Consider the following 25,326-nt stretch of genomic DNA (forward strand, 5'->3'; position numbering starts at 1 on the left):
CTCCGTGGCAGGAGCTACGCCTCCACATCATCAACATCGGTTACCGTAGGCTATACTTCTTGAAGAGTGTGAAATGCTAGATGGTTCTAAAGAAACAATACCTAATTACCTGGAGGATTCTGGATGTACAAGGGTTAAATAACAATAATATTGCAAAGTGAAAATTGAAACCTTACTTTCGGAATGGTCTGGAGCTTACAGGTGTACAATAATAGTAAAGTATCCTGCGAGCATTTGAGAATCCTCTCGAACCCGCCTGATAGAGTCGACTAGATTGTTCCTCCTCATCTTATAAAAATAGAAACCAACATCTCTTCTGGTATAATCCGAGATCGATCTTGAAATTGAAATCCAAACACTGAGATCAGAGTGTTGTGTTTCTATATTCATTCCAATCGCATATATTGCAGTAATTCATTACTAGTTGAAAATGTCGATAATTCCCAGCTTTTTCGGCAGGAGGTCAGTGGATCCCTTCTCCTTGGAAGTATGGGATCCTTTCCAAGCATTCACAGATTTGGCCAGCGGGGGACCATCTGGGCAATTTGTAAGGGAAGCTTCTGCGGTAGCCAATACTCAGATCGACTGGAAGGAAACGCCAGAGGCACATATTTTCAAAGCTGATCTTCCAGGTTTGAAGAAAGAGGAGGTGAAAATAGAGTTGGAAGAGGGCCAAAGAGTTCTACAGATAAGCGGGGAGCGCAGCAAAGAAGAAGAGCACAAGAACGACAAATGGCACCGCATTGAGCGATCGCGTGGAAAATTCCTTCGGCGTTTCCGGCTGCCGGAGAATGTGAAGATGGAAGAGATCAAGGCGAGCATGGAAAATGGAGTGCTGACAGTGACAGTGCCGAAGCAGGCAGAACCCCAACCTCCTCAACCCAAATCCATCGAGATCTCTGGCTGACTGAAGAGGTGAAATTGGGTCTGCTGTTGCAGTAGGGTGTACTTGTTACAGAATGTGTAGATGTGTGTCGTAAGCCTCCGTCAGTTATCCAATCCAGAAAATAAACACCTCCATTCCCATTGCCAGTTGTTACATCGCTTACGTTGAGTTTGTATGTGTTGTGCGTTTCTCAATTCCCATTCCCATTCCCATTCCCAGTTGTTACATCGCTTACATTGAGTTTGTATGTGTTGTGCGTTGCTCAATAATATAATAAGAGTTTGTATTTGTCGTGCGATTTCTCAATAATATAATAAAAGGAGACGCAGGTTCAAGGCATATGCTGTGCTGCGTAAAAGGTTTTCATTAATAACTAATTTCAATGGTTATTAAACTGGTCTGCAGAGTGCTATCGAATAATATGGACAGTGAAACACCCCCAAAATCTCTGGTGATAACTAACACGAGAACCCATATATGTGCCCACATTGGTAATGTAAGGAAACATAAATTTGCAACCTTTTCTTTAGCTTATCATATTTTATTTAAAGTGTATTTGCTTTTAAAATGTGTTTTTCTAGACGTATTTGATTTGGAATTCGTGCCCATTGATTTAGAATTTAATTTCATTCGTTAGAGTTTATTTTTTAAAGTGCATTCACACTTTTTGGCTGCGAGAATGTTTAAGAGGCATACATGAACATCCATATGTTCTTGTACAATGGGAATGTTTTCATTTTGTTTTTTTAAATAAATTTCCTTATCCCAATCCACAGGAAAAAAGAGAGGATCAAATATGATTGACTATGGATATTGAAGGGACGCTTGCTCTAAGGAGCAAACTTGACCCCTTGTATGTTTAATAGTTTATTTAAGGAAATGTTAGACGGGATTAATGTTTCTCTTTTTTGTCAAGTGTTTTAGGGAATCGTTAATAGTTTATTAAGTGTTTTAGATGGATTTTTTTTTTTTTAATATACAAGTTAATTGTAAGTAAAAATGGCTTTAGCGATTAACAATTTTTTTTAAATATTTAAGATTTGTAAAGGTATTAAAGTTAATTTTAAATATATTAGATTAGTAGGTTTATCATGGAGAGGAATTGCATCTTTTTATTATCTTGTAGTTCGCAGGTACATCACATTCTATATACATGTTGACCATGAATCAACATGAATTATTTGGTGTTAGACCAAAAATTAAACTACCTTTTACAAGGTTTATTTTATAAAAAAAATATTTGTTTTGAAAATTAATTTTAAATTTAATTTTCTTTCGTTTAATTGGCTTCTTATTTTGTAATTATGACATTTAAGTACGACAATATGTATATACTAGCAATTGCACCAAAAGTTGCAAAGGAAACGTCGTAAGGCATAAATTGGAGAAGCGTCATTGTACATTACCATGATATTAATAGCCCAATGTCTACAATCTATATGTGTGTGTGTGTGTTCCACTTAAAATTTCTAAGACCATGAAATCCATATTCTAATTTTCAATCAAGAAAGCTAAAGGAAGAATGAGGTATGTATGCTTGTACTTGTATTTAATATTGTGATGTCATGACATATGGTTTCACATAACATGGATTAGGCATGATCAAAAGGAAAAAGGATCTCCCTATGAAGGAAGCCCTAGATGTAAAGGAGGATACTTTCCGGGAAAGAAGGTATGACATGAAGGAGGAAAGTGATGGATGGCTGAACCCTACATATGAAGAAATTGATGACATCGAGGTCTTGGATCATCAATCAACTAGGAGACCCTTTAAAGTACTGATGATAGAGTCCCTTGGTAAGAGGGAGCTCTGGGAGGTTCCTATGAGTAAAGGAACTTGAGTAAGTTTCTGAGTAAAAAAAAACTTGGAACTCATCCCTGGTTAAGAGGGAGAGTTAGACACAACATTCTTGTCTTTAGTTTGGAAGAAAGAATGGAGGATTGTGTAATCATCTGGCATTTGACACTCCTTGAGGATGTGCTAGGGTATCCAAGACAAGAGTGGGCAAGAGGGTCGATATTCTTGAGGGCTGGGAACCCAAGATGAGAATATTCCTAGTAGGGAATACTCAGAGAACACCCCGGTGGGTATGACCCTAAGAGAGACAATGATGATGCGTGTCAGAAAGCCAAATACTACTTTGTGTTCTTGTTTGTTTTGTTTTGATAGCAGTTTGAATCACACACTAATAATAATATGATGATCAAGAACTTCACAAATTGTTATCATGAACACGAAGAATCTCACTAATTCCTAAATGCCCTAGATTCTTCAACACACCCTTCATATTCTTGGGGTCAAGTGGGTCTTTTACAGATCTAAGGGAGCTCCGGATGGTATTTAAAGTCCTAAACGTTGAAGCCCCCTTATGCTTCCTTAGGAGCCTTGCAATCTTTTCAGTTTAAGAAATCTTGTCAGTTTAAGATATTTCTGCAAAGTTTTAGATATTTGACATTTTTGTAACTTGGTATATTAATGATAATTGAGAAATTTGACTTAAAATGTCAGTAACACCTCCTATAACCCATAAAAACAAAAGTGATATGATAAGTAGTGTTACAAATTATATCCCTAGAATCCCATTGAAATTTGACTGCATTATTTTAATTAGTATAGTTTAACTATTAGACCTTCTTATCATTTTTTAGCAATCTAATCTACACAATCTAAGGGTTCAAAAATACAATTCAAATAACAAAAAAAACTTACAATCTCACCCAATATAGATATAACTTTGCATATATATACACCACTTTGATTTTTAATTTTTTTAATTCAAATGAATCAATTTATATAATAAATAATAGCCAATACTAAATTAAATTATCACTCAATCAATTAAGATATAATTTATTAAATTATCAATCAATCAATCAAGATATAATTTAACCATATTGTAGTGTTACAAATTATATCCCTAAAACCCCATTGAAATTTGTTTTCTTAAATTTTGAAAAAAAAATAAAAACTTTTTATAATTAGACTGCATTATTTTAATTAGTATAGTTTAACTATTGAACATTTTTATCATTTTTTAGCTATCTAATCTACAAAATCTAAGGGTTCAAAAATACAATTAAAATAACAGAAAAAACATACAATCTCACCCAATATAAATATAACTTTGCATATATATATATATATATATATATATATATATATATATATATATATATATATATATATATATATATATATTAAAAATCAAAGCGATATATATATATATATATATAGAAATATAAATCAAAGCGATATATATATATATATATATATATATATATATATATATATATATATATATATTTTTAATATACATAAATATATATATATATATATATATATATATATATATATATATATATATATATATCGCTTTGATTTTTAATTTTCTTGATTCAAATGAATCAATTTATATAATAAATAAAAGCCAATTTCTCCACTTTTTACTAAATTGAATTATCGATCAATCAATTAAGATATAAGATATAATTTGACGATATTGTAGTGTTACAAATTATATCCCTAGAATCTCATTGAAATTTGTCTTCTTAAATTTTGGAAAAAAATAAAAACTTGTTATAATTAGACTGCACTATTTTAATTAGTATAGTTTAACTATTGAACCTTATCATTTTTTAGCTATCTAATCTACACAATCTAAGGGTTCAAAAATACAATCCAAATAACAAAGAAAACGTACAATCTCACCCAGTATAAATATAAATTTGCATATATATATATATATATATATATATATATCGCTTTGATTTTTAATTTTCTTACTTCAAATGAATCAATTTATATAATAAATAAAAGCCAATTTCTCCACTTTTTACTAAATTGAATTATCAATCAATCAATTAAGATATAATTTAACAATATTGCAGTGTTACAAATTATATCCCTAGAATCTCATTGAAATTTGTCTTCTTAAATTTTGGAAAAAAATAAAAACTTGTTATAATTAGACTGCACTATTTTAATTAGTATAGTTTAACTATTGAACCTTTTTATCATTTTTTAGCTATCTAATATACACACTCTAAGGTTCAAAAATACAATCCAAATAACAAAGAAAACATACAATCTCACCCAATATAAATATAACTTTGCATATATATATACACCACTCTGATTTTTAATTTTCTTAATTCAAATAATTCGATTTATATAATAATTAAAAACCAATTTCTCCGCTTTTTACTAAATTAAATTATCAATCAATCAACTAAGATATAATTTAACCATATTAAAAATCTACAAAATACTTGTAATATTAAACCAATAAAAATAATTGTTTAAAGTGTTGAACTTATTTATGTATTCAAAAATACAATTGAAATGACAAAAAAACATACCATCTCACTCAATATAAATACAATTTTACATGGCCTGAGGTTTCATTCAACATATCTCCGGAGCGGAGCGAGCGGGACGGGGGAGCCGATCATTGTCGAACAGGTGTCGGAAGCCATTTTCTCCCCACCAATCCCTGCAATATCCAATCTTAATCCGCCATGGGAGGTTTCGACGTATGCTGTCTCCATGCATGGAGCCGGTACGTGTCTTAGTTTTGCTCTTTTCATCCATGCAAGGAGCTTAACATCTGTCCTGAAGTTTCTCTGATTATATCCCCTCCTCTGCGGCCCTTTACGTTCTTTTTTCTCCCTCTGGCCTCACAGGCTGGGGGTTTTCGCCCTCAAGGCACTCTTTCCTTAGTTTTTTTTTCCGTGGTTTCCTTCTGCATGCATGGACGCCTGGTAAATCTTTTCGACTCGGCTCTCTGGTTCTTCGCGCGCTCCGCTTTCAGGTCAGTCATCTCTCTATAGCTCTCAATTGTTTGCAATACTGGTTTTGTTAGTAAAAGCCTAAAAGTTTTCTCGTCTTTGGTTTTTATCGTAACGCTATCTTGGATTCTATCAAATAAGATAACAGTCTTCTCACAGGAAGCGAATGGTTTATCTTATGTTTATCTGATAATCATTTTGTTTTTATCTGATTATCATGCTGAAATCCTTTTTCAATAGAATTATAGCTTCTTTCTATGTCTATAGCCCCTGTTCGGACATCCGCTTCCGTATTGGGCGATGGTGGTGCATTATCCGTGTCTATTGTTGTTGCTTTGATTGCAACGATCAGCCAGTAGCATAGGCCATTTGTCTCTAGGTTTTCGAGCTCCTCCAGGGGCCTCCATGCTTCGATCCCTCCCCCTGCAGCTTTAGTTTTTCCGGTGACTCCCCTCGTCTCGGAATCAAGATTTCAAATTCTTTTCCGGTGGGTCTAGAGGCTCTTAATGACCTCTCTGGATTATCTCAGGTGGCAACATGCTTCTCCTTTCGCATCGGTCACCTCTCTCCTCCCATTTGTCTTTTTGACGGCTGGTTTTAGCCCATCTACAGACTTTGTATTAATTTTCTTCCGTCCTTGACCTTCCTTTTTCTGTACACAGATATCTATTCAGCCTCCTTCTTAATGTTTCTGTCCTGAGTCTCTGACAAATCTTTCCGCGAGGATTATATCCATGTACTTCTCCAGGTTATTCTCTCTGTCGGATCTTTTATAGAAGATCTTTCCAGTACTGTCTGGGGTACTTGGGCTTCCTTTTTCGATCTTCTTTTTTCTGACTAGAATGTCAGCAGACAGTGACTCTCCTGCCACGCGAGCTCTTTTTCGAGCGGCCATCGAAGCGGAAGCTGCTCGTGACAATGCCACCTAGGATCATAGCTGGCATGCCACGGTGAATGACTTGCTCTTTCCTGCTGTGACTCATGATTCAATGGGGGGCCCGCTCTCCCCCAAAAAGAAATTGCCTGTCCACGGCCGGCATCCCCGCAAGCTCAGAGAACCGGTCAAAACCATTCCCCCTCCTAAAGCTGTTTCAGTCTCCAGCTCTTCGCTGTCTCAAAGGATAGACAGTCTCCAAAAGCTCGCTCTTGTCGGGAAATGGTATTTTCCAGAAATGAATGTGGAAAAGATGCGGGAATGGATTTCTGCTACGTGGTCTCCACTCATAGGCTATACTCCTATTATTTCTCGTCTCATGAAAGACTGGCTCTCTTTCCACTTTCAGAAAGAATCTGATTTAGAATTGATCTTGAACAGGCCATGGGTGTTCGGCCGTAGCTTTCTATCCTTGTCAAGATGGTACATGGGCTTCGATCCCCTCAAGAATACCCCATCTCACAACATGATCTGGGTTAAGCTTCCAAACCTGCCTTTGGAATTATGGACGACTGAATCTCTCATAATGATCGGGGATGCAGTTGGTAAATTCATATATGTCGACCCATGGGTCAGGGGGGAGAAGGACAAAAGAATCGCATGGATTCTTATTGAGAAGCCTTATAAGGGAGGCTACCCTGATCAGCTTGAGATTTCATGGGAGGGCTTCAAAATCTGTCAGAGACTTGATTTCTGGGGCATCCCCTTTCGATGCTCCTGCTGCCATCGAACGGGTCACCTCATCAGGAACTGCAGGCACCGATCAAACTTCAGGACGAACAGGTATCCCTCCGATAAGAAAAGAGGTTCGGGGCCAGACTCCCTTTCAGAAGATGTATGCAATTCTGAAAATCATTTCTCTTTTCAGTCAACGGATCTTCGATGTTCACAGCTCAACTCTCATCTCCAATCAGAGTCTCCAAAACTTGCGGATTTTCAATGTCCGCCCATCCCTGAGCCGCTCCTCGAGAACCCCGTGCCCTCTCCACAGGAAAAGAACAAAGCGGACTTCGTGGTGGGGTCTCATCCTATCATGATCACTTCCTCATCGCCTTCTCCAAATAGGCCTGCCCCTGCATCGCAAAAGGGTAAGGAACCATTGTCATCCCCCACCCCTTTCAACTCCCCATCGCAGTCTCCTGTCAACAATCTCGATAGTGATATTGACTTTCTCTTACAGCGGAATCCATCCATTCTCGAACCCCTCACTATTCATAAGCCGTCCTTCCCATCTATTAGTCCCAACTCAGCAAAAAATATCACTGTCCGGAAAAAACAAAAAGGAGGAAGCCGCCATTTCCGCGGCAGGACGATCGCTTCCGACCTGGGGGTTACTAATTTGTCTCTTGTGGAAGTCCCAATCATGGAACCTACTGTTTCGCAGCCTCTTAGAGCATGTCAGGCTGGTCAAGCTTCCAAATGACCTTCTTAGTATCTTTTAATATTCGGGGTTTGGGTGCCGCCCCAAAATTCCTGGCGCTCAAAGAGACTCTCGTTTCTGCTCATCCTCTCATCATTTTTATACAGGAAACTATGCATTCTAGTTCAGATTCGTTGGCTTTCTTCAGAAGAATGTTCCCCTCTTGGTATATGGTCGCTACAGGAGCGGAAGGCATGTCGGGTGGTCTGGCAGTTTTGTGGAACCCGGTCTTCGTCAGAGCAAAGCCTTTTAAATGCTGTGCTGGGATCCTCCTCTCGGCCTCTATCAGAGGAAGGCCTCAGATCATCAATATATTAAATATATATGCACCCTATAGGGACAGATCTCCATTCTGGGACAAGCTGTTTGGCTCTGAGATTCTTGATATAAAATCATTATTAATTGCAGGTGATCTAAACTTGACCCTCAACTCTGCTGAATGTTGGGGTTGTTGCAGAAAGCAGGACCGCATGGCCGATAAAATGCGTCGGGAGCTCCTAATCAGAAATCTAGTCGACATAATTCCTGAGAAAATGGTCCCTACTTGGGAAAATGGCAGGACGGGCTCAGCCTTCATCGCCAAAAGATTAGATCGTTTTATTATAAATGCCAGCCTTATTGAAAGTTGGGGCATGCCTATGGCAAGAACGGGTTCGGAGCCCTCCTCGGATCACAGACCCATCATCTTGGAATGGATGAACATCAATTGCAAGCTCGGCTACCCGTTCAAATTTAACGGCTCCCTCCTCGGCGATAAATCTTTCGACGAGTTCATGGTAGCTTCCTGGCGGGACATTCATCAATCGGAGGAGGCTTTTTTATATACTTTCCGGGAGAAAATCCAAATGCTGAGGAAAGCAGTTAAGGACTGGCAGATAAAGAAGCGGAAGGTGGACAAACAGGAGTTAATTGACATCAAAAAAGAATTAAGCTATCTGTCGGATTCGGCCCTTTGCAATGGTCTGTCTTTCGAGCAGAAAATCCGCATCACGTCCCTGGAAAAAAAGAAACAAGAGCTGCTTCTAAAGGAGGAAGCATTATGGAGATTAAAGAGCAGAGCCACATGGCTCAGGGAGGGTGATCGAAATTCCAAGTTTTTTCACAATTTCGCAAATGCACGCCGGGCAAAGAATTCCATTTGGAAGATTGAGGATGGCGCGGGGGGTTTCTTCCACTCTCAACAGGACATTTCTGTAGAAGCCTCTAGATTTTTTCAAAATCTTTATAAAAGGTCGGACAGCGATGCGCTTGATTCTCTCTGGGCTGTGGAGCAGGTGCCTGAAATGTTTGATGAGGGCGCCAATGAACAATTCATAAAGCCAATTACGGAAGGCGAGCTCCTCGACACCATTAAAAAGCTCAACAGGGACAAAAGTCCGGGGCCCGATGGTCTGCCTATCGAGTTCTTCAGTCATTTCTATGATCTGTTCAAAGAGGGTCTTTTGGGCATGGTGGATGCTTCCCGCATGTCTGGGCACATTCACAGTTCACTCTCCGCCACCTTTATTGCTCTTATTCCAAAGAAGGTCAAATCGGAATCTCTCTCTGATTTTCGGCCGATAGCCCTATGCAATACCCTATATAAAATCTCATCTAAGATTATTGCGGAAAGGCTGAAGGCTGTTTTAAATTCCTTCATATCAAAGGAACAGCATGCCTTTCTAAAAGGCAGGCTCATTATGGATGCTGTTGCAATGGCGCAGGAATGCCTTTTTTCAATCTCAACAAAAAACATAGATGCCGCTGTCCTAAAGATTGATCTCAAAAAGGCCTACGATTGCGTAGACTGGGGCTTCCTCAGGATTCTTCTCGCCAAAATTGGATTAAGAGCTCAGGGTATCAAATGGATTATGGCGTGTGTTGAAAACGTTAATTACTCTGTTCTTATAAACGGCATCCCATCTTCCTTCTTCCCAGCAGAAAGGGGCCTCCGCCAGGGATGCCCTCTTTCTCCTCTTCTTTTTATTCTCGTGATGAACTCTCTCAGCTCCCAGATCAATCTGGCCGTTCAGGAAGGGAGGTGCAGGCCGATCAAGTTGTGCAAGGACATTTCTCTTTCTCATAACCTTTTTGTAGATGATATTCTCCTCTTCGCCATGTTATGCAAATCTTCTTGGTTATGCCTTCATGAGATTTTTCAGAAATTTCATTCGGCAACTGGCCTCTCTATCAACAAAGACAAGACCACGTTATATCACAATGAATCAAATCTGGACTTGGCTCAATGGATCGCTGATCTTTTTGGCATAAATCTCGCTCTGATAAAGGATGGGTTTAAATACCTTGGTTTTCGCCTAAAACCAAAAGGTTATTGTGCTCGGGACTGGCAGTGGCTGATCGAGCGTTTTTATATCAAAATCTCATGCTGGGAGATGCGCTTTTTGTCTTTGGCGGGTAGATTCATTTTGGTTCAGTCCGTTCTTTCCCAACTGGCGGTCTATTGGAGCCATCTCTTCCTTCTTCCTGCTTCCATTTTAAGCAAAATGGCCTCTCTGGCAGCCACCTTTCTATGGGGTGGCAGATCATATCAGTCGAAAATCCATCTGGTAAAGTGGGAGTCCATTGCCAGGCCGAAGAAGTTGGGTGGATGGGGTCTTCTGCATATGCCTTCTTTTGGAAAAGCGCTTCTATGTAATTCCCTTCTCAGAGGCATCTATGGAAACTGTCAATGGAGCACTATCATCAAACAAAGATATCTCAAGGGAAAAAGCATTGCTTTTTGGTTCAGAAGACGCGCTTTGGGCATCAGATCGGGTTCTCCTATTTGGAAAAACTTCAGAAAGATTCAGTCACTTTTCTTCGGGCATTTATTTTTATAGGCATCGACCCCACTGTCTTCAATCTGGAATCGAGGATTCCCCCCGCTCTCTTATCTTTCCTCTTCTCGAGAGGCTTGTTCACATGGAATAAATTGATTAAATCATGGTCTTCACAGACCCCCCTATGGAAGGACGCGACGGAGTTATCGATGCCCCTCCCTCTTCATCCTTTATGGTCAGCGGCCACCCTCTGGTTTTCCAACAAAGGTTTCACTCAAGCGGCTTCAAAAGATGAACTTATATGGTCTCCTCCGAATTCATCTCAGCCTATCAGCGTCAGAGATATTTATGATGCAGTCCTATCAGACCTGCGGCCTCCCTCCCCCATCTTTCCTCTCAAGCTTTGGAAAGCTCCATGTCCGCTCAAGTCGATTCTCTTCTCTTGGCTTCTCTTCTCGGACAGAAACCTCACATGGGAGGTTCTTCAAAGGAAGGGTTGGCAGGGCCCGGGTAGATGCCAAATGTGCCTTTCGGAAGCTGAAACAAACTCGCACATGTTCTTCGCCTGCGCCTCATCTTCTAAAATCTGGTATGAATTATCTTTGATTTATGGTTTTCCTCATCGGGTTTTTTCATCTGTTCAGGATGCTTTCTCCTGGTGGTGCACGAAGAATCCGTGCTGGCGTTCACTGTTTATTCTCACTTGCTGGTCCCTATGGAAATGGCGAAATGCTTGCATTTTCCAGAACTCCAGGATGCCCTTGCACTCCATTCTGATCTCCATCACGGGCCTCCTGCCTCGCTCAGATTAACATGCTCTTTTATGGGACATGCTTCTCTTTCTTGGGGCTGCTTTTACAGATTATGGCTCTCATTTCTGTCCATATGTTTTTCATTATCTCTCCATGGCGGTCTGCTTTGTTTTGAAGCGCCTCTGATAACAGGTGGATGGATCCACTAGCTCACACATACAGCTATGTTTTGGTTTATTATGGCGCCGCATCAGAACTTTATCTGTTTCTGTTTCAGTTGCAATCTGTTACTGTTTCAGTTGCATTTTCCAGCTGAATCAATCACTTTTTGACATGTATCTAGATTTTTATATCTCCTTAATATAATCTATGTCGGTTTTTTCTCTCTGAAAAAAAAAAAATACAATTTTACACATATATATACACCATTTTGATCTTTAATTTTCTTAATTCAAATAAATCAATTTATATAAAAATAAAAACCACATTCTCCACTTTTTCTGAAATTAAATTATTAATCAATCAATTAAATTACACAGGTTTACCATCATGAAATTTTCATGTGGCTGGTAATGTGAAAGTGAACTTGGACTTCGAGTCATATATATGTAAATACCGCCATCGACCAAAAAAAATGTTTGCATTGGGTTTTTCTGTACATATTATTCCAGGGGCACATATTTATGCACTTAGTTATGTATGTTGTCGTGCACTATCATGTAACACGGTAAGGAGATTTTTGACTTTTTGTTAGAACCCTTCGGCATTATATTTCTGTTTAATCTTTTCATGTTGTTAACTCCAGGTTGACCTTTCATCATTGTCATTTACTGCCACAACCATGTCATTGCATAATTAGATGACCAAGACAGCTTTTAAAAATAAGCTACACAAATTAGAGACGCAAATTAATAACAAATACCCAAAAGAACAAGAAGCAACCATTCAGTAGAATATAACTGTGCAATGCTGTAAATGGCCTATAGATCTCTGTTCTGTTTTGATTTTTTTGAGAGACTTCTCTTCCCTACAAAAATAAGTTACTGAATGCCAAATTCCAGCCTAAAATCTGCATTTCACACAAATTCAATTGAAAAGCCTCAAATGATACGCTTTTGGTAGACCCAGTAATCCAACAGCCAGGTTTCATATTTCTATCTTAATTAAAAACTGATTGCTGAGACCATGAATACAGTCCTACATTATTTTCTTAATGTCTCAGAATATGCTTCAATTTTCTATCACTGAAACAATAATGTACACCACATTCCATTTTACATGGGATTTAACCAAAAAATAGGTAGCCCAAATGTAAAAATTAAGCCATCCATTGGGGTTTTCTTTCTTGCTCTCGTCTGCCCCACCCGAATGGCATTTCAAAAAGTGGTAAGGGACAGTGTAAGCCCTGTGCAACTCTGGTAGAACAGAAACCCATCAGGCCTAGCACCTGAGCAGAAGAAAGTCCGTGTTATGTGGTGAAACCTCGACCCTAAAGTGTGTTTATCAAAATAACTTCTAAAAAGGAAGAAAATAAATATTGCATCAAACTACAGTCGTGTAAGTTTTGTTTAAAATTTTGAGCATGAGGCTGTCCTCTCTTTTTATTCTTTTTCTGGCATAGTTTGCCCTAAATTCCTGAGACGGTGATCCTATATTTGTGATATGATTACATTTTTGATAAGTTTGACCATCATTTTCAAGAAAAGGAAATATTGAGAGAATTCATCCTTACCAGCTGGTTGAGAAACCCATTTTGGAACCTAGCCTCTGACTCTATCTTCTGAGCTATCTGGAAGTTCATGAAAATAATACAAAAGGCCAAGATTACCTTCACAAACTACTGCAAAAATTACAGAGCAATTTCATTACAGAAATTAATACAGGATCCCTTTATTAGGGTTTGTAGATAAACAAGGGTTAACAAATATGGGATGCATGGTCTACATTTTTGAGCTGGAAAACCTTACGATGCAATCCATCAATCTCTTCGTCCAAGTCTCCATGAATGGATTGACCCACAACTCCAATTGTTCACTATGGAGATTCGATCTGCTGCTCAGCCCCTCTGCAAAAAACAATCAATATCACCACACACATATCTCCATAAAATTGATAAAATAGAAATGGGCGTGCTCAATTGAAAAAACTGAAAGCAAAATGACGGAATGGTACCTTGATCAGAAGGGAAGAATTCCCTCTGGGCACGGATGCCATCAACAAAAAATTGATGCAACCGTTTGAAAAGAAAAATTGTATGGGTTTCCAGGACGAGTCTATGGGAGGAATGCCACCATTGAAATCAAACTCCCAATAATTTTAAAGGGCATGTTTCAAAATATGGCATTACATAAGAAAAAGATTCTGCTACTGTCGGCATTCCTGCGCAGATAAAGAAGGCAGCCAGCACTGGTTGTGTCCATTCAGGCAGTAATGGCATGTCTTCTCCACATTCTTTTTCATATGGCCAGCTTTATGCAGAAAAAAAGGGAAGCGTTGAGAAAATGGGCTGGGTCTACTGCCATCTCTTCTCCACATTCTTTTTCATGTGGCCAGCTTTACGCAGAAAAAAGGGGAAGCGTTCAGAAAATGGGCTGCGTCGATCGGGATGAAGCGTTCAGAAAATGGGCTGCGTCGATCGGGACGCTTTTCATAGTTGAAGCAGTTGGAGCGGTGATGAGATCTAATGGTTAAATTTTTTTGAATCGTCTAACAATTGATCAAAGGGTGCTAAAGGTGACAGAGTGGCATTTCGGGGGGAGTGTTTTCAGAAGGAAACGCCTTACGACTTAATTAATATCACTTTAAAACAATTATTAATGTTTTACAAATGACAAATTTATTATAAATTTCAACTACTTTTTCATTCTTAAAAATTAATTTATGATAAAGGTTTTAAATTATGAAAGGTTAAAAATCTAATAATTAGATGATATACATCATCTGTGACCAGCAGTTGGAAAACGACCCCGCTTCTCTCGTTTGAAGCTGCAAGTATTGCGATTTTGCTCGCTGAGTTCTCACTTTCAAGCTCCAGCAAATTGACTCCGCTTGAAGAGGAAAATCTCAAATTAGTGGTCTTTTTGATTGATGCCCAATCTTTGTCGTGTTGCATGGAAGCTTTGCGATATCCGACCATGGCAGCAACATAACCACACCCTACTCTCATTTTTTGAAAGCAATTTTTAGCAGTGTACATAACGAATTGGATTTTGTAATTGATTGCATGAATGCCAATCATGGCTGTGTTTACAAATTCAGTGCTCTCCATGCCTATTTCTACATTGCACAGGAAAGAATTGGAACTGAACAATCCAATTTGTGCTCCGTTGTTTCACAAGGTATGTTCCTTAATTCTAAAGTACTTCAAACGCTTTATCCCCATAATTTACTGTCATCCATTGCATTTCCTGCATCTGGGCTGCCATAGAAACTTCAAAATTCAAATGGGTTTCTGTGCATCTGTTTAATTTTTGTATTTGCTCTGCAGACATTTTTTGGTACAAACCCCGTCATCTATGAAAAATTGTTGTCAGTAAAACTTACAAGTACAATTGTCAGACACCCACATTTTGGTCAGGTTAGGAACTTTCAGCTTTCAGGTCAGGAAAAGTGTTCCGATAGTATTGGGGGAAACGAGAATTTTGTAGGGCTTAGTAAGGATTTGGGAACACTGTGCAAAGAAGGCAGATTGATGGAAGCTGTATATATTTTGCATCGTATGGACCAAAATGATATTAGGGCATCCGCCAAAACCTATGTGCTTCTTTTGAAGGGCTGTGGCAATATGAAAAACCTTTCAGAAGGCAGGAGGGTTCATGCCCATATGATAAAGTTTGGAATCGAGCCAGACAAAGCCATAGTGTGTAGTCTTATCAACATGTATGCCAAGTGTGGATGTGTAGCTGATGCCTGCCATGTTTTCGTCAAAATGTCGGAAATAGAGGTTGTATCATGGACTTCAATGGTTTCATGTTATGCCCAGAATGATCAGGGTGATCGCGCTTTGACACTTTTTTGTGAAATGCTAAGGGTAGGTATCCAACCAAATCAATTTACATTCGGCAGTGTTCTTAAGGCGTGCACTAGCCCTGAATATATGGACCAGGGCAAGCAGGTATATGCCCACGTTGTCAAAACTGGATATCTATCTGATGTGCATGTCGCAAGTGCTCTTGTTGAAATGCACGCGAAGTGGGGAAATATGGGGGATGCACGCAGGGTGTTTGATAATATGCCTGAACGGAATGCGGTTTCATGGACTGGAATGATTACAAGGTATGTGCAGAGTGAGGATAGTGAGGAAGCCCTTAAACTCTTTCAGAAGATGCAACTGGTAGGTGTAAAGTCTGACCGGTTTAGCTTATCTAGTGCCCTTTGTGCATGCGCTAACCTAGAAGCCTTGGATGAAGGGCAGCAGGTCCATGCTGAAGCAATCAAGATTGGGGTTGAGTTAGATGTTTGTGTGGGAAGTGCGCTTGTTGACATGTATGTTAAGTGTTCGCAAGTAGACTGTATGGTAGATGCACGCAAGGTGTTTGACAGAATGCCACAGCAGAATGTGGTAACATGGACTGCGTTAATGGTAGGTTACTCACAGAGTTCAGGGCATGCTCAGGAGGCTATCAATCTTTTTGTCAAAATGAAACGGTCTGGTGTGAAGCCAAACGGTTTCACCTTTGCTAGTGTCCTCAAGGCTTGTGCCAGCATGGCTGATCTGGAACAGGGTAAGCAAAACCATGCCCACATTGTCAAAACTAGTCTTGAAACAGATTTATGTGTTGCCAATTCCATTGTTACAATGTATGCTCGATGCGGAACCATAGAGGATGCTCGTAAGGTGTTCGATGAAATATTAGAACGAAATGTAATTTCGTGGAATGCAATAATTGCAGGATATGCCCAAAATGGGCATGGTGAGGTAGCCTATAAATTGTTTCGCCAAACTCAAATGGAGGGTGTGAAGATTGATGCGTTCACCTTTGCTAGTGTTCTGAGTGCATGTGCTGGTATAACAGCCCTAGACCAGGGTATGCAGGTCCACACCATTATCCTGAAAACTGGCTTTCAGTCAGATATATCTGTGGAAAATGCCCTCATTACCATGTATGCTAGATGTGGGAGTATAGAGGATGCACGTAAAGTTTTTGACAAAATACTTGAACGAAATGTCATCTCATGGACTGCGATTATTACAGGATATGCCCAACATGGATATGCAAAAGAAGCTCTTAATCTCTTTGAACAAATGCGTGGGCTAGGTGTGAAGCCAAACCACATTACATTCATTGGTGTTCTCTCTGCATGCAGCCATGTAGGATTGGTGGATGAAGGCCATCGATACTTTGCTTCCATGAGTCATGAACATGGACTATTGCCAAGTTTAGAGCATTATGCCTGCGTGGTTGACCTTCTAGGTCGTGCTGGGCATCTGGATGAGGCGGAAGCTGTTATCAATGAAATGCCATTCAAACCTGATGCTCTGGTGTGGCGAACATTACTTGGGGCCTGCAGAATCCATGCTAATATAGATCTAGGAAAACGTGCAGCAGAACGCCTGCTTGAGTTGGAACCCCAAGAACCTACAACATATGTTCTGCTATCAAATATGTATGCTGCAGCTGGGCAGTGGGATGCTGTCGCAAAAGTGAGAAAAATGATGAAAGATAGACAGTTAACCAAAGAGGCAGGATGCAGCTGGATTGAGATAAAGAACAGAGTGCATATGTTTTTTGTTAGGGATAGGTCGCACCCACTGACAGAAGAGATCTATGCAAAGTTGGATGAATTAACTCTGCAAATGAAGAAGCTAGGTTATGTGCCAGATACAAACTTTGTGTTGCACGATGTAGAGGAGGAGCAGAAGGAACAATTTCTATGGTACCATAGTGAAAAGCTGGCCATTGCATTTGGACTTATTGTCACACCCCCTGGCACATGTATTCGAATTTTCAAGAACCTTCGTGTGTGTGGTGACTGCCACACCGCCACCAAGCACATTTCCAAGATTGTTGAGCGGGAAATTGTTGTAAGGGATGCAAATCGCTTTCATCATTTCAAGGATGGTTTATGCTCTTGCGGGGATTATTGGTAATGCTGAGTGATCCACAAGCAAAAGGTACATATTGCTATCTTGTCATTGCTACAGAGGTCACAGGCTATGCAAATTAATCATTCCCTTGGCCGTCTCACATCTGGTTACCTTGAAGGTTTCATCTCCCGGTGCTATAGTGCATAACAGCAATTATTGTGTTGGAGAAGCTTTTCATGGCCCTACTTCAAGGGTACGATAATCTGTTAAGGTGAAAGTTTCCTTACTGGAAATCTTAATGCTTTTGAGTTATTTTGGTTGAGGGCAATGTTTCTATCTCATCCTTACCTAATTACAGCGGCCTATTCTGAGAGTACCAACGTTGGGAGTTGGATATTTGATTGAGGAAATTTTAATTGGATCTTCCATCGAGGATTGAGTTTAAAATTTTAATATATGATCTGGTTTTCAAGAAGCATGTTGTAAACAATCTGAAAAACAGGAAGGAGAAGAAAAATCAGCAGGTGGTCAGGATGAAAATGGGGAAGTCTCTTACCATCTGTTTTTCACTGGATATGCGGGTCTTCAATAGCGCTGATTGTAGTGGGAGAACTTTCTGAGAGAATGATTCTTAAATGGTTTTCCTACAGCTTGTCATGTGGGTGTGCTCTACATTTTCCTTTGCCACCATTGAAATCAAACTCCCAATAATTTTAAAGGGCATGTTTCAAAATATGGCATTACATAAGAAAAAGATTCTGCTACTGTCGGCATTCCTGCGCAGATAAAGAAGGCAGCCAGCACTGGTTGTGTCCATTCAGGCAGTAATGGCATGTCTTCTCCACATTCTTTTTCATATGGCCAGCTTTATGCAGACAAAAAGGGAAGCGTTGAGAAAATGGGCTGGGTCTACTGCCATCTCTTCTCCACATTCTTTAAATTTTTTTGAATCGTCTAACCATTGATCAAAGGGTGCTAAACGTGACAGAGTGGCATTTCGGGGGAGTGTTCTCAGAGGGAAATGCCTTACGGCGTAATTAAATTTTTTTGAATCGTCTAAAGGGTGCTAAACGTGACAGAGTGGCATTTCGGGGGGAGTGTTCTCAGAGGGAAACGCCTTACGGCGTAATTAAAATGACTTGGGTTTCGTGTTTTGCTGAGGGTTAAATCGTGAACTGAAAAATACGACAAACGATTTTATAAATAAAATTTTTATGTGATGTACAACCACAGCCATCAGGACTTGTATTAGGTTGAATGGGTCTGAGACCAAGTTCATTGGAGCAGTCTGAGACCAAGCCCATTGGAGCAGTCGATTTCGCTTAAAACCTTATTCAGTTGAGGTATTGGCATTGAAACGTCTATCGAAGTGACTGCTTTACATCTCCCACTGACTCGATTCCCATTTCTAATCGTTCCTTGGACACAAAATAGGGAGGGAGGAGATTTCTTCCACCATTCAACAACTGATTTATATCTATACATAGAAAACCGACGACGGATCTATACATAGAAAACCGACGACGGGTTTCTTAAAGGTTGGATGTGTGCAGACCATGATAAAACTCTACCACTGCCACCTCCTCCCAACCCTCCACTGCTACCTCCTCCTAAGCCTCCTCCGCTTCCGATAAAGTTGTCAGGCTTATATGGATGGTCATGTACTCCATTCTCTAAGTTTTGGGTTGTGTTTAGATGACAAGTAGAAGCTCTTGCTACTAACAGTCCCAACACAATAAAAAACATTCTATTCATCTTCATCTTAATCATCCAACCTTCTCCTCCTCAACTTTGTGATGACTACAAATAGAGAATGCCACAAAAAGAGTATGAAGCCTCTACTAATGCATCGTAGTGAACACGTTTTCATAGCGATTATGATGGGATGAATAAATCATTACACCAACAATGATCACCATCTTTTCTTCATATTTCATTAATTTTCCACCAACATATATTGTAGAGAGACAGACCCTAGACTGGACATTTAGGTTGCATTAAATCAGATAGATGGAGCATTAGCGGCATGGCCAATGGAGAAGTGCACAGTGACCGACTACCTAGCTGTCGTTGATCAATTGACGAAACTTGAAAGTTAGAATTTTAATTGATCTTTATGCTCTGGAGATTTTCTTCTTTTTAATAAAAGGATAGCCCTGTATGTACATTGATAATTTTCCATATGAATATGAATAGATAACATGGTCAATGAGTTCAATTGAGATTTGCAGTGGATCGCGTCAAATTTATCGACTTTCACAACCCCATTCTAATTTTATGTCACAACAACAACCTACAAGTACAGTCACCTCATGCAGAAGGAGAACATTTAATTTGAAGTTTCAGAATGCAATCACGTCATACATGGGGCTAAAATTTAATGTGCGAAGTTTCAGATATGCAGTCACATCATGCAAAGGGAGAATATTAACATTTGATGTTTCAGGGATATAGTCACCTCCTATAGGAGGAGAACATTTACTGTATTAAGGTGACAGATGGTGAGGAAGCAAATGAAAAAGAACAATAAGGTGAAAATTTAATGTGCAAAGTTTCAGATATGCAGTCACATCATGCAAAGGGAGAATATTAATGTGTGAAGTTTTAGGGAAAGCTAATCGGTTTGGTTAGAGATGAACCGGATAATGAATATAAAGAAGTGAGTTGCAATTTAAATTAACAAGGCGTAGCAAACAAGTAACACTAAAGTAATAGTGTAGCTTGGTCAATTGTCAAGTTTTTTTTTTGTTGTTGCATATTTCACATGTTTAATAATGTTGGGCACTATTTATTTTCCTTGGCTTGTAGTGCAACAATTTTTAGTGGTTCTTTGTTAATTTGTGTTTTTGGAATAGATTAGTGTAATTGTTTACTACATGGTAAAATTTATAGTTGTATAATTGTTAGTTTAACCGCATTACAAATAGTCATATTAATTTTAATAACATTACAAATAGTGACAACATATTTTTCATAGTTGTCTAAGAAGCAACATACTCTTTATATTAGTCAAAATAAATGAAATATTGCCAAGACAATTGGTAAATAAGATTTATGGTTCTTCTACGTACACTTTTGTTGACTTATCTTTAAACTATATCTAGCGGTGTTGATTTATTAGAATGTCTACATACTATATATGTCTCAAGTCATCTATTGAAAAAAACTTTATTGGTCCATTCATGTATGTCTTTATTGTTTTACTCTCATTTAACTATACTTAAACTAAGGGGGAATATCTAAAATGTAACTCTTGTTCAAATGTGGCAGTTAGTTCATACTTTTCAAAGTTCAATAGTTAAACTAAGCTGCAGGAATGCTAGCTATGTGGCCTTGTTTGTAAACCTTTTTTAAGAGCACAATTATATATATATATATATATATATATATATATATATATATATATATATAATTTTCATAATTTAAAATCATTGAAAATCTTTTTGGATATTTGGATTGCCCAAACTACATATGGTAATTTTGCAATTCCAACAAATTTTTTGTTACCTTTTAGACAAAATTAATAGAAAAATATACTTTAAAATATATTAACATTAAAATATTTTACCCCCACTTCACCATGGTGATTGTTAATTTGTGAATAGTCTTTGTTACTATATGATGAGCTACTACCATGGATTATCAATACCACATGACCAAAAAACTACAACTCATTTCATATGATACTCGTACATATGGCAATTTTTTTAATTAAGCAATCTAATTAAAACAACAAAAGGCATCACTGTTGTGAAGATAAAGCTCAACCATTGTTTAGTGTATCATATTAAGAATATTCAAGAATATTTCAAGGAGGTGAAATCCCTACCTAATAATTATTTATAATCAAATTAAAATTCTGGAAGCCCTATCCCAAAATAAACATGCATATCCACATAATTAAACTCCAAATAAAATAGGAATAATTAACCCTAGAAGAAAATTTATGAGAACCCATGCCTTTGCCTATGATATTTATTTTTAATGTAGCGTATTTAAAGGCAACAAATATCCATGATAATTTGTCCTAGTGGCCATTGGGACCACAACATTTTAGACATCACCACTTCTCTTGGTGCTTTGTGATCCTAAAAATTGGTATGAAAGCTACAGTGGTAATTATAATATCCTAGTGAATATGAGAGCCTAGAGTTGAGTGTGAAGCATAGATAGCTAGTAGAACGTGTGAAGAAGAAAACACATTTGCATTTGGAGGAAAGTACAATGAAGGATTGGTCACCCATGGCTTTGCCTATGATATTTATTTTTAATGTAGCATATTTAAAGGCAAAAAATATCCATGATAATTTTTCCTCGTGGCCATTGGGACCAAACAATTATGTCTTTAGACATCACCACTTCTCTCGGTGCTTTTTTATCCTAACAATTGGTATGAAAGCTACAGTGGTAATTATAATATCTTAGTGAATATGAGAGCCTAAAGTTGAGTGTGAAGCATGGATAGCCAGTAGAATGTGTGAAACAGAAAACACATCTGCATTTTGAGGAAAGTACAATGAAGGATTGGTTGTGGTGTTACATACAATGTGAAGTGTGTCTACGTGGAGAGAAGGCAACCAAGGAAGGAGATGACAAACATGTAAAGAGCGAAGTGTTGGCTTCAAGGGGACACCTCTGTTGCCAAGGGTTTGTTTTGGCATAGTGGATGGAGAGATCAGAGTGTTGAGCAGGAAAGTGATTGAAAGAAACATCGTTGATTTGAAGTTAGAGAATGGGACAAAACCTTGGAAAATTTGTCTCTTTGTAGGTGCAAAAAGGGAAAGTTATCAGGTTGATGTAAGATTATGCAGATCAATGTCAACAAACTATAGGCTGGTGAATCAGTGGATTGAAAACCATCTTTGTAGCTGCAACAACTACCTTTGGCATAGAAATAACCATCGTGGTAGCTCAGGCTATGACTGAGGTTGTTGTTCTTATGGATTATGGATGAAAATCAATACAAGGGCATACTACCATATCTATATATTCATATGTCTAGGGTCACCTGGCTCATATGAAATTAAGGGATTTGAAAGGGCTCTTGAGATTACAAGTGTTGCTACGAGGACGTAATGTTAGAAGAAAGGTGAACATGATGTTGTGTTACATGCAAGCACTTGTTAGGGTTTAAGCTTGTGTAAAGGCTCATCCTCCTCAAATGGCTGAAGAAAGATTTGTTTTGATTGTAAAATCTACAAGAAAGGGGATCATGAGGTGATCCAAAGAAAATCTGCATTGACAGAATGGTGGGATGGTAGTCTGCAAAATATTGAAGAATATTGGAATACTTCATTATGCAATTAGCATGTGTTTGTGAAGGCGAATGAGTTGCAATTGGGATCCATGGGGCATAGGTTGGTTTTGAAAATAAAACCTTCGACAAACTTTGATTTTTGAGCCTTTCTAGAGCCACCTAGATCATTTGCCTTTGTTATTCATATTGGTCATTGATGGGTTGAATAGAGGCATTCAAGTTGCTCAGGAGGCCGTAAGAATCCATTGTTGCGGAGTCTCAAAAAACATGCGTGCTACCCACCTTTTATTAGAGGACAATATCCTTTATGCTAGAGTAGCTAAATTAGCGAAATTACATGAATTTCACCAGATCATCTCCAATTTTAGTTTGGCATCTTGGCTGATCATGATCATGTTAAAATCAGAATTGATCTCTGATTATATAGATGAGCTAGTGTCACAGGACATTTCCAACATTTTTGGGGTTAAAGTTAGCTTGTTGTTAAGAGGATTTCGATACCTGGGATTTCATTTGAAATAAAACAAGTACTAAAATCAATATTGTAATTGGTTGATTCAAAATTTTGAGAAGAAATTGGTTTTGTGGGAAAATAAGTGGTTTTCCATGGGAGGAAGGCTAATAATGTTTAAGGTGATACTTTAAGGAATTTCAATCTACTGGATGCATATCTTCCTCCTTCATAAAGTTGTCACTCAAAATATTAATGTTATCATAGCTTGATTCATGTGGAGTGGGGTTGGTAAAATTAGGAAACCACATTTGGTTTATTTGGAATATATCTCCAATAGCATGGATGAAGGATGATGGGGTATAAGAGATACCATAAATTTTAACCTGGCGCTGCTCACAAAAAATATGTGGAGAGCCTTCAATGGTTTAATTATATGGAACTTGATTATCAAAGAGAAATACTTGCAAAGCCTCAACTTGGCGGAATGGGTAAGCAGTGGAACCCCAAAAATTAAAAATGCCTCATTTATTTGGCATAGTATGATGAAATCCAAACCATGGCTATGTGGGAACCTCAAGTGGGAAGTGGGCAAGGGAGATTGAATCACCATTGGGTTGGACACAATAAAAGGCATAAGTGGAGATCATTTACTATCAGTCCCAATCCTTTAGTTTTTCTAGGCCTCTGGTATCCAAACTTTGGCTAACCTTGGGGGTCAAAAGTGCAACTGCTTTCCTGTCATCGTCATTAGAGAAATTTTGAGGTCTAAAATGGGCCTCCTAAGGAATATTATAAAATAATTGTAACAACCCTCGTGAAAATTCCATGTAATAAAGGTTAATAAAGGAAAAAAATAAGACCACAGGTAAGAGACACGTATTGCAAACTGAATGTTGGGAAAATATATCCTAGTGGGCATCAATGGATGTTTTTATGCCTAAAGGAAATTAGCAAAGGCAAAATGCAAAAAGGCATTTTTGGCACATTTGTTTATGAAAATAATGGAAATTAGGAGAGAAGGAAGTTGAAAGGTCATAGGTTGAATGTGAGGAGGAAAATGAAGAAAATAGAGGCCTAATTGATAAAAAGGCTTATGAGGATCAGTTTGTAACCTTTAGCAAGTTCAGTGTTGGAGCTCTCTCATTATCCTCTCTCTCTCTCTCATTCTTGGACACTTAGAGTTTTCTTGGAGCACTCTAGCTTTGGAGCAAGGAAGGAAAATCAAGCAAAGGGAAGGAAGGAAAGCAAGGATCAAGGAAGGAAGAGAAAGATCAAGCAGCTTCAGCAAGAATACTTGTAGGTAACATATTTGATGAGTGATTTCCTAGCTAGCTTTGACATGCATGGCTTTTCATATTGGTGTATGGTTCTCTTGTTGTCGGTGGCATGGTTTTTCCGGGTTATGAAATGGTTTTTAGCCTATCATTTCCTTTTCCAGATGCCATTGTATGTTTTTATGTTTATCTTGGTTTTGAGATTTGGAATTTCCGGATGGATTTCGGAATTCGGGGTAGAGGTGGTCTCAAGGTTCATTCCCAAAGGCATAGGAATCCCTTGACTGATTTTGGCGGGATACACGGTAAAGCCTAAGGGAGGAGTCTCGATTTAGGGCCTAGTGATCTGATGTGGATTGTGGTAAAGCCTGAGAGACTACTGCCTCAGTTTAGGGCCCAGTGATCCAGGATTGGATTGCGGTAAAGCATGAGAGACAAGGAGACGGAAAATTCCTCAAGGGTAGTGATGGATTCTGGATGGCATTCCAAGTTCGGTTCGGTTTTGTGATCGGAGCGCCGATTTTGGTGTGATCACGGTTTGGTGAGGATTTAGGTGGTTTAACCTATGGATTCCCTTGGTTTTTTCTGGATTGGTTTATCCATGAGATCCCACATTCATGCTTGGAATATGGCACGAGGGTGACTGGCAGAAAGAAAGATTTGGTTCATCCATGTCTGCAGTCAAGTGGTACGTGGAAGTCCCAAACCTGGTTGGTTTGCCTATGGTTAATAAAAGCTAATTTCTCTTGCTTTTGTACTTGTTTATATGTGGAT

The 25,326-nt window shown here is 38.6% G+C and overlaps 2 protein-coding genes across 2 annotated transcripts; both read left to right on the plus strand.

Annotated features, from left to right (window-relative positions):
* Positions 1-282: 282 nt before the first annotated feature.
* LOC149241339 (18.0 kDa class I heat shock protein-like) lies at positions 283-1,092 on the plus strand. The gene has a single exon (XM_089367505.1). The coding sequence runs from the start codon at positions 431-433 to the stop codon at positions 905-907; it is 477 nt and encodes a 158-aa protein (XP_089223631.1). The 5' UTR covers positions 283-430; the 3' UTR covers positions 908-1,092.
* A 13,399-nt stretch (positions 1,093-14,491) lies between these two features.
* Positions 14,492-18,479, plus strand: LOC149241340 (pentatricopeptide repeat-containing protein At3g49170, chloroplastic-like). Its single transcript, XM_089373937.1, has 2 exons — positions 14,492-14,877; positions 15,027-18,479. Exons 1-2 carry the CDS (start codon positions 14,767-14,769, stop codon positions 17,628-17,630), a joined length of 2,715 nt encoding a protein of 904 aa, XP_089230063.1. The 5' UTR covers positions 14,492-14,766; the 3' UTR covers positions 17,631-18,479.
* Positions 18,480-25,326: the final 6,847 nt, after the last annotated feature.

This window comes from Pinus tabuliformis, chromosome 8, assembly GCF_031772625.1.
Source record: "Pinus tabuliformis cultivar Carrire ecotype Pingquan chromosome 8, CPIR1, whole genome shotgun sequence".
NCBI lineage: Eukaryota > Viridiplantae > Streptophyta > Pinopsida > Pinales > Pinaceae > Pinus > Pinus tabuliformis.